Here is a 9,935-nt window from a genome sequence, read left to right as displayed (position 1 = left end):
CACTGCGGGGCTCAGCAGAGGCTGGGCTGGGGGCTGCGAGTGCTTCCTGTTCATAGAGGGGAGCAGGGGGAACATCGGGGCTGGGGCTGGCAGAACTTCTGGGGCTGCTGCAGGCTGGGCAGCTTGAGAAGCACATGCAGAGGGGACATGGGCACTGGGGCCAAGACAGGCCTCCAGGCTGGCTCCACTGGCCCAGGGCTACCACTGGCCCAGGGCTACCACTGGCCCACTTCAGGATGTGCTCTGACCTGCTGCGGGATGTCCCCGCTGGCTGCAGGATCCCCTCTGCACCTGCTGTGTGCTGCCCTGACCTGCTGTGGGATGTCCCCAGGCCAGCTTTGGGATGATTCCCCAGACCTGCTGTGGGAAGTGCCCAACACACTGTGGGATGTCCCCAGCATGTTGCAGGATGTTCCCCCAAGACCTGCTGTGGGGTGACACCCCCCAGACCCACTGCAGGATGTCCCCAACATGTTGCAGGATGTTCATCTCCCCCCCCCCGAACCTGCTGCGGGATGTCCCCAGCATGTTGCAGGATGTCCCCCCAGACACGCTGCAGGATGTCCCCAACAATTTGCAGGATGTCATCCCCCCTCCCCCAGCCTGCTGTGGGAGTCCCCTCCAGACCTGCTGAGGGATGTCCCCAGCATGTTGCAGTATGTCCCCCCCCAGACCTGCTGTGGGATGTCCCCCGACCATCCCTGGGACATTCCACGGGCTGCTCGCTGCAGGCTGCACCCCCGCGCCCCCCGCCGTGCTCTGCCCCCCAGCCATCCCCCGGCTGCCCCCCGCCCGCGCCCCGCAGCCGCGCAGGCTGGTCCCACGGCCGCGCACCGGGCGCGGTGGGGTGCGCGGTGGGGTGCGCGCTGCGGGCCGCGGCGCTGCCAGGGCGGGGGTGACTCACGCTGCCGCCAACGGCGGCCCCGGCTTTATAACGGCTGGGGCGGCCGCCGTGCCCGGCTCCGCTGCGCCGCGCTGCGCCCGCGGGGAGCGCAGGGGCCGCGGGACGGCACCATGCGGAGCTTGCGCGGCGCTGCGCCGCCGCCGGTGCTGCCACTGCTGCTGCTGCCGCTGCTGCTGCTGCTGGCGGCCGGGCAGGGCGCCGTCATCACCGGGGTGAGCACCGCCGCACGGCACCGACGGCACCGACGGGACCCGCCGCGCCGGCAGCGGCAGCCGCAGGCGGGCTGGAACCGGCCGGGGGCTCGGCGCGGGGCTGGGGGGGACAGGGCTTGGGGGTCTGTCTCTGTGAGCGGTAGTGGGACGTGGGGGGCTGCCTGCGGTAAGTGATGCCAGGATACAGGGGAGCTCGCTCTGCCGGGAGGGGGCCGGGGGCTCTCTGGGTAAGTGATGCCCAGGACGGGGAGCGGGGGGTGTGCCTGCCGGTGAGAGGTGCCGGGGCTTGGGGGTCTCTCTGGGGTAAGTGATACCCAGGATGGGGAAGGGGGGACTGTGCCAGGCGGTGAGAGGTGCCAGGGCTTGGGGGTCTCTCTGTGAGAAGAGGTACCAGGACGTGGCGGTTTCTCTGGGGTGAGGGATGCCCGGAACAGGGGGTCTCTCTGGACTAAGTACTGCCAGAGCTTGGGGGTGTCTCTGGGGTGAGCGATGCCGGGATATCGGGTGTCTCATTGCGGGGGATGATATCAGGGCTTGCGGCTCTCTGGGGTGGGGGGTGCCATGGGGTGGGGTCTGTCCCTTCGGGGTGCGGGATGCCTGGACCCGGCGTGGGGTGTCCCCAGGTTGGTCCCTGAGTGTGCACAGACTCCAGCCACTTCTCCAGGGCTAGGGGCTGTCCCCCACCCCAACCCTGCCCCGGTAGGGCCCACTAGAGCCCCCCGAGCCCCCCCAGCCCCTCCAGTCCCACCGGGATATGCACCGGCATTGCAAGCAGCACAAAACGCTACCGAATTTATTTTTTTTTAAGTATGACTGTGGTGCTTTTTCCCCTCAATAGCCACCCATTGCAAATGACTCCTCTGTTGTTGTTTTTAGGCTTGAGATTTACTTTGGTTGTGAAAATATTTTTTTCCAAAGACGTTATTTAACCCAAAGTGTTGCATCACTCTTAAGTAAAATGATTTTTTTAGTGTTTGCTTTGGATTAATAACCCAGCACTTGCATTCCTTCAAGAGCTTACATGTCTTTTGTAACCATCAGAAGTTGTACTCACAGCAGCTGATTACTCCGTGACTGTCCAGGCTCCCCGTCTGGACTTCTCTCAAGTCCGTGAAATGGCTCATAGGCATTTCTCTGGAAGTCAGATCGTTTCCCAGGACTGATTAATTTTCAGAGCAGAGAGTGTGAAGGAATTTTTTAATATTTGAGATTTTCAAGTTTCTTTTAAGTAGAAGTATTTCAAGCAATGGAGGAGCAGTTTATAGAAGTATCTTATTAGAATTGTAGCTACACCTTTAAAGCATAATTAATCCATTAATTAAAGGAATTGTGAAGTACTGAATGACAGATCAAGGACAAAGCAGATTCAAAAAGTAAAAATAGATTAGAGCTAGAAAATGTTACTTTATTAACTATTGCAGTGCATTTCTGTTTAAACAGTGGTAAATTTGATGCATTTTTGGCTTTTGATGAAGAGGCAAATCTCAGATGAGAGCTGATGTAGGTGTTGCCGTCCCCATCCTCTGAGCCTGAAAGGTGCTTTTCCTTTGCAATTTAAGGACTTGATTCAAACCTTCCTCACTACAGTGGTGGTTCATGTGCTGATTTCAGCTGCCTTTGGAGCTGGCATTTCACTTGGGACTTTTTTCCTTGAGCTGCATTTTCCGCAAAACTGTGTTTAAATGGGGTGCTGAAGAGGAATGTCCTTTATGTTGTGCCCTGTGAAGGTTAGGAGCAGCAGTGGGGATTACACATTGCAGATAAGGTGTGGGCAGGAGCATTTGGGTAGAATATTCTCAAAACTTGTCATACATTTTTCGAAAGGGAGCCTTCAGAGTTCTGCCAGATGTATATACGTGTGTTTGAGTTTTAAAAAGAAATTGTTCAGCACAGTGTTGTAGATGGTTTTGCTTATTAGGACATACTCAGACCTGTTTTGTGGCTGAGTGGCATGTCACTCCAGGACCTGTCCCACGGAGATGGATGGGGTTTGAGACATACAGCTGAGAAAAAAAGGGAGTAAGAAGCTGACTGCTGAGGAATAGCAGAGCCTGTGACCCCAGCTGAGCAGTGGCTGCCGGCATGCCGGGGGCTGCCAGCAATGCTGGACGTGCAGTTTTTTTGCAACTAGAGCAAAATTAGACCATGAGAGAACTTTTTCTATTTTTTTTTTTTTTTTTAGGAGAGAAGTTTCAAAGTAAACGTTATCTACCAGGCAGGCTGTAGCAGTGGTTTTATGGCTGTATTAGTCTTATAAGTAAATACTCTGTGTGTTTGGGCTCACCTGCAGCATAAAGCTGCCTGCTTTGTTAAATGTGTGTTTAGGAGGACTGCTAGCCATTTGGGTTACACACGCTATTTAATAGCTTGACCCTAACGCAACAGCTTCTTCCTAAATTACTGGCTGATCTGTAAATACCTATTTTGGTCTGGCTTCTGTTGGTTGATCTAGTATAATATTTACCCAGTAGAGTACAGTCTAATGGCATTTATCATGTAAATCCCAAGGTAAGATCTGTAAGCTTTTTTCCTCAAGTAAATGTTTGCTCTGATACACAGACTTCCCCAGAGCTGTTATCATCTTTTATGTACTTTTTTATAAGTTGCCTGTTTATGTACTGCTGACCAGTGCCTTCTGTCTATCACTCCTGTCAAACATTCAGAGAGTAGTGAGTTAATTAAGCTTACCTTTGGGGTGTAATCAGAACCTTTAACTAATGGCATTTTTCATCAGAGAAAGGGGTCTGGTTTTTTGCGTGAAATGTGTATAATGAAAAGACTGATAAGCTTTTGGCTTAGAAATGGATAAATGATGTGCAGAAACCCATTTCAAAACCCTAACATTTCAATTACTCTTCATGGTTTCTGCTTTTTAAAACATACCCAATAGTTTGCATTTTGTTTTTTGCTTATCTAAGCTGTATTGGGTAAGTGGCTGATATATTTCCCTCCCCACCACTTGCAGGGGGAATGCTACCACAACAGCATTTTCTTGGATGTGGATACTTATGCAAAGCTTTTTCTGTTACACATTTAAGACCTCTTCTAGTTACATGTAATTCTAGATAACAACCACAGAATCCATATTTAAACTTCTATTATAGCTACTTGGACTTCTCTAGTAAAACTATCGCGCAGTCTTGCATTTGCAAAGGCATTCAACCATAAGATATTATCATAAGAAGTTAGAAGGAACAGTTACTTAAAAGTCTTTAAATTAATGGGTAATTTCCTATCTTAGCTTCCCATTAGACAGGATTCCTGGTGGGTGTGCTTGATCTTTGCACCTGCCCCAGCTTATCCAGGCTCCTATTTGGGAAAGCAGTGGCACATGCCATGGTCCGTCAGTGCTCAGAAGCTGGGACTGTAAGTCACTGACTGTCCTGGATTTGGTCTTGAGTAGCTCCGTATGTGGTCATGGCTTTAAACACCCTGGGCTCCACTCTGAACTGTGCCAGGAACCTGTATGTTCAGATCCATGGGAGATACAAGTATTGCAAATCAGCCTTGAATCTTGTTACTCCACCTTAATGAGCCATGATGACTTGTGGGGTGTCAGAGGCAGCCCTTGAACACCTGATCTGTCCTACTTCTGGAATATATTTATTATTCATTTTATTTGCCTAATGCTGTATTGAACTCCAGGCCTGCGACCGAGACCAGCAGTGCGGAGGAGGGATGTGCTGTGCGGTTAGCCTCTGGATCCGCAGCCTGCGAATGTGCACGCCAATGGGAAATTTGGGAGAGGAGTGCCATCCTCTGAGTCACCGAGTGAGTACGTCACTGGGGGGGGCTGGGGGACTGGAGCTGGCAGGGCAGAAAGAAACAAGAATATACTGGGCTGTACGTCACGTTGCATGAAAGCTATATGTGGTGAAAAGGCAGGGAAACATTCTATGCCTTACAATACCCAGCCATTTGCATCTGTATGGAAAAAGTGCCGAAGGTACCTACGTAAGGAAATACATTACTGTCAGAATTATGCTGAAGAGAATCCAGGGATGAAAGTACTACACACTTTCCAGACTGTTTTCTGATTAGCTTGTTGTTGCTGTTTTGCTTCATGACATGATGCAAACCAGCTTTAGCATTTCCCAAGCCCAACTCTGGCAATGCCTACATGTGTGAGCAGGAGTGTAGCAAATGCCACCGACCTCAGTGCCACTGGACAAGATCCCATCACAAGCATAAAAATGTCACCAGCCAGTGTTGGGACACCTGGTGCATCACTGCAGCACAGTCCCTGCCATCAAACAGCGATGTCCCGTTGTGCTCCAGAGGCTGAGAGCCACTGGTGCCTTCAAATGGTGTTGAGAAGGTGTTGACACACACTCGTACTTGAGAAAACTCACCATGGGCTCTCTTCGCTTCTATTCTACCTACTAATTTCGAATATATATTTATGTATACATATATACACATATATATATAAAACACTAGTTACATGTTAGTACATTATTATCCGATACACTCTATTATTAAATGTAATTGTTAATATCATTATATTATTTAAGGCTATGTAATTACATATGCTATACATGCTATGTAAAAGGCTGGTTATTTATAAGTAATACAAAAGACTGAATGGGATGTTACCAAGGAGCCTGAGAACATCCTCAGGGAAGAGTATGGCCCAGGACTCCTCACATGTGAAAGATGCCAAGGGAATAAATTTCCATTATAAATGTGCAGCTAGTTAGCTGCCCCTTACTGTCTCATCCAGTGCCTGGCTTCTCAGCTCAGTATCTATGGCTTATTTTCCCAGTTCTAGGAAGGTGAAGGGTTCTGTTTTATTACAGTTAAATTTTTAAATCTTCTGCTCTGATATTAGGAACCAAATTTTCATTTTTGCTATGTAATGTAGGAGGGTTTTCTTGTAAGGGCTCTTTAACAGGAGTCTCCAGATGAGATAAATCATCTTCTAGGGTTGGTTTTTTTATGAGCTTATTGCTATTGGGCAGTAACTTATACTGGCTGATATGTTTTAAGCTAATTGCCTGCATAATTACAATCAGAGAAGATGCTTGTCCACCCCAGACTTACGGTTGTAGTCACTGATGTTTATAAGCTTTATGAGGTTAATTTTAGATTTACATTCCTCAGCCCACTGCTCTTCATGACAAACACAGAGCAAATAGATTTACTGTAGGATGTGAAATCAGATATTTTTAAGGATGAGGAGTTTGCTTAATGGTTCATCTCCCCTAAGTATTTGGATAGGAGGGCAGCTGGCAGACCAATTGTCCCGAGCACCAAAACCTTTCCTTTGCCTGCAGGCGCCAAGCAGGCACTGCCACCACCATGCCACGACCTCGGGGACCTCCAGCAGAGCCTGGAGATATCCTGGAGGAGATGGCTGGCAATTGGGTTTCCACCCTCTAGTTTCCTTCTCAGCAACTAGATGGCGTTGGCTTGATGCTGCTAACCATCTCAGCTGGCATTGCGGAGGCAGGGTTTGCAGGCAGGGCCAGGCAGGTGGCAGAGCTGGCAGCACAGGGGTGGCTTTGCTGGCACTGTGCACCTTGCACATAACCCCCACATCTCTCCCAGGAGCTCTCAGGCTTCCTTTTCACCTACAACCTCCCATGCCCTTGTGCTCATTAAAACCCAGTGGTGGGCACAGGGCATGGCAAAGCATGCACCGGTGCTCAGCCAGCATTGCTCCAGCAAAGCTGCATGCCCCAGCAAGGTGCCTGTCCTGCAGCGTTGTCACCTGCTGCCTGTCACCAGCCAGGTACACTATTAAGCCACATCTTCAGCGTGGGAGTCCCGCTGAAAGGCACGTTTCCTTGCAGCTAATGTAACGTTTTGAATAAATCACTTGAGCTGTCAGAGGGCTGAGACGTACCTCTGAGTCAGCCTTACCAGCCCGAGGAGCTCAGGTTTTAGGTTTTTCTGCAGCACTGCGCGTGGGTGCCCGAGAGGTGTGATTCCCACGGGGAGTCCCCAGCACCTGCAGTTGGTGGCCTCTCTGCTTGCACCAGAGCAGAGGGGCTGTGGTAGGTGGTGTGGGGAAGCCCATGGCATTCCTCGCTCTGGGGCTGCTCTTCCGGTGGTGCTGGGCAGGGGTCTGGCACTGGCCCAGGGCACTACAGTGATGTGAGCCCCCCATTCACCCCCCACCCGGTGGGGTGCCACTGGAATTGGGCAGGTTCCTTGGCGTGATGCATGGGGGAACCTGTGGGACTTTCTCCCTTTGATGTTCTTAAGGAGAAAATTTGCACACCAACACAAAACAATATTGGAATATTAAAACTGCGGGCTTAAACCACCCTGAAATCTGGAAATTTGGGAATTTGGACTGCCTGCCTGGCCAGCAGCAGTGGCTTTGTACCTCTGTTCTTCCCACCCTGCATCCAGATGGATGCTGAGCATGCGCCGGCAGCACCGCAGCTCCCGGCCGTGCTGTCCCACCAGGCTGTCCAGCTGGGCTCATGTGCTGGCAGAGGCATGGCTCCTATAAAAGACAGAGCTTTTGATCAAGTTGTTAACGAGTATCGGTGCATGTGTGCATCGTGGGGCAATTAGATTTGTTTAATGCAGTCCGTATGTGTGCTCCCTGCAACACAGCGTAGCTGGAGGAGGATGGCATGAAATGAGAAACCTCTGCCCTGTGGCAAAAAGGATCCTGCTCAAAGGGAGGTCAGGCGAGATGACCTCCAGAGGTCCCTTCCAGCTTGAATTACCATGGGATCCTGTGGTTCCCGGGTCCGGCTAGCAGCTGACAGGCCGCTCTGTGCCATATGACAGTGCAGGAATTAGGGCAAGCAGAAACCCCTGCACAGTACACACCGCAAAATGTGGTGCTAAAGGCCAGTGTTGTTTCACAACAGACTCCTTTATGAAACAGGACTAAATGGAGAACATGTGTCACAGATGTAGATTTACACAGCAACACGGACTGTTACATCTTGCTCTTAACTATGGCTTGACCAGGAAATGCAACGCGTTTGGCTCTGACATCTGCTCTCCAGCCCCTGTGCTGCCACTCGTGGGGACCTCCTGCTGTGGAGGGAGCCCAGCAGCATCCCCCATATCCCCGCTATTCACCTGAATCCATTCCCCAAGCACCACTGCTGCTGTGCTCCCTGTCCCTGACGCCTGTGCTCTGTCCCCAGGTCCCCTTCTCTGGGCGGCGGATGCACCACACCTGCCCGTGCCTCCCCGGCCTGGCCTGTGTACGGACTTCTCCCAGCAAATTCAAATGTTTACCGGACTTCAGAAAAGAAGATGTCTTTTTTTAGCAGGAGCTATTCTGCATGAGGAAGAGCCGCTCAATGTATTCTTTTTCTTGTTATTGTGACAAACAAGGTACTTGCCAGGGGAAACCCTCTCCCACACTTCGCTGCCTCACCAACATCGAAGCTGAAGGGGCGACACTGTGCTGTAGTGGCCAAGGTTTTCAGGAGGGACCCACAGTGATGGATGCTTTCATTTTGGGGTGAGCAAAATGACATCTGCTAAAGCAATACTGCTTTCTGAGGACAGGAGCTTAACCATTTCTGAACCATTTCATGGTCTTCATGGTTCCAGTTTAACCCCAGAATGAAAACAGCCAAAATGATTGTTAGTTTGGGGAAATTTTGGCCACATTTTCACACTTTGCAATGCCTGAATCCAGCTGAGAGTTTAATAATTGCATAGCGTGAAGCATATGATGAAAGCCAAAAACCTGTATTTACATTGCATTTCATATCTTTATTAATATAACTGTATTTGAAAGTTAGGTGCACCTCTAGGGTAAAAGTTTAACCAATAGATGCAGTTTTTACACTTTTTAGAAGTGGCAGGTGGAACCAAAGCATTTCAATACTCAAAGCATTAAAAGATTTTGTTATTTTAGTATTCTGAGACAAGAAGAAGTTGTTGTTACTTGAGTTGGTGTAAAACTACCTGATCATCTCAAACTATGTATTAAGATGTAGTTTATATTAAAAAAGGAACTCTGAAGTTTATTGTAATGGGCTGCTTGACTTCTCGTATATGTATCAAATTTGCTGTGTAAAAATTCTGTATCAGAATAATGGCAGTATATGATTTGATTTATTTTAATATTATAACATTATTTTGTCATTGTGGTTTTCCATTTTTATTCAGTGTAATCTGCTATCACATTCTCAATTCACCCAAGCTAGCAGAGCTCCTTATGGATAGCTTAGCAAAAGATTATATGCCTCTGGCTGCTTTCAGGGAAGCTCAGCAGTTTACAAGGCATGAACTCCTCAATCAAGCTGCAGTTCTAGACGATGGAGGAATCTTGGTGTAGCTAATACAAGAGGTTTTTCTTGGCACACGCCTCAAAGGATCAATTTTATCCCAGCAAACATAAAATTTGTGGGTTTTCTATGAAATACTGTGCAACTTCATATTTACTTGTCAGTCCCTGGAGCTGGAATTCCAATAGTTTGTGTGAGTTTCACACGTTTCTTGCTCTCAGATGTGCAAACATATGCTGGAACTGGAAAAGTGAAGTCATTCACCTTTCAACAATCAGTGCTTTGCTGCTGATGACGATGGGGCAGGCGCTGAGAGAAGTTAGCATGCTTGTATTAAGGCAAACACCTGGAGTACTTAGAGATGAGAAATGCCCCAGCACATTTACCAGGCACCTTCCACTGGGCTCCACAGCCTCCCTGAGGAGACAGGAACAACTGGACCTGTTATTTTGCTAGATACTTATGGATCCTGCACATGTTAGAAAAATAAATATCTTGAGAGATAAGATTGCATTTTCCTGGCTGAAGACAGCCCAGTCCCAGGGCTCCCGCTCCAAAGCCTGTGTATTTTGCTTTACCCTTCGCAGCGGTGATATGCAACTG

At 49.3% G+C, this 9,935-nt stretch overlaps 1 protein-coding gene across 2 annotated transcripts; it reads left to right on the top strand.

The window, feature by feature from the left end:
• The first annotated feature begins 960 nt into the window (after positions 1 to 960).
• On the top strand, positions 961 to 9,189 carry PROK2 (prokineticin 2). Of its 2 annotated transcripts, none has more exons than XM_037386889.1 (3): positions 961 to 1,116; positions 4,762 to 4,891; positions 8,235 to 9,189. In XM_037386889.1, exons 1-3 carry the CDS (start codon positions 1,015 to 1,017, stop codon positions 8,417 to 8,419), a joined length of 417 nt encoding a protein of 138 aa, XP_037242786.1. In that variant the 5' UTR covers positions 961 to 1,014; the 3' UTR covers positions 8,420 to 9,189. The 2 variants fall into 2 exon arrangements, with proteins under 2 accessions (XP_037242786.1, XP_037242787.1); XM_037386890.1 differs by having other exon boundaries at positions 966 to 1,116; positions 4,762 to 4,887.
• The last annotated feature ends 746 nt before the right edge of the window (positions 9,190 to 9,935 follow it).

Source organism: Falco rusticolus, chromosome 4, assembly GCF_015220075.1.
Source record: "Falco rusticolus isolate bFalRus1 chromosome 4, bFalRus1.pri, whole genome shotgun sequence".
NCBI classification, from domain to species: domain Eukaryota; kingdom Metazoa; phylum Chordata; class Aves; order Falconiformes; family Falconidae; genus Falco; species Falco rusticolus.
This window is presented reverse-complemented; position numbering and strand designations above follow the sequence as displayed.

What these genes read in the sequence shown, in the direction of transcription:
- PROK2 (XM_037386889.1), top strand. Translation starts at nt 1,015, where the DNA reads ATGCGGAGCTTGCGCGGCGCTGCGCCGCCGCCGGTGCTGCCACTGCTG. An exon ending in AGGGCGCCGTCATCACCGGG is followed by an intron (nt 1,117 to 4,761) that starts GTGAGCACCGCC and finishes ATTGAACTCCAG; the next exon opens with GCCTGCGACCGAGACCAGCA. An exon ending in TCCTCTGAGTCACCGAGTGA is followed by an intron (nt 4,892 to 8,234) that starts GTACGTCACTGG and finishes CTCTGTCCCCAG; the next exon opens with GTCCCCTTCTCTGGGCGGCG.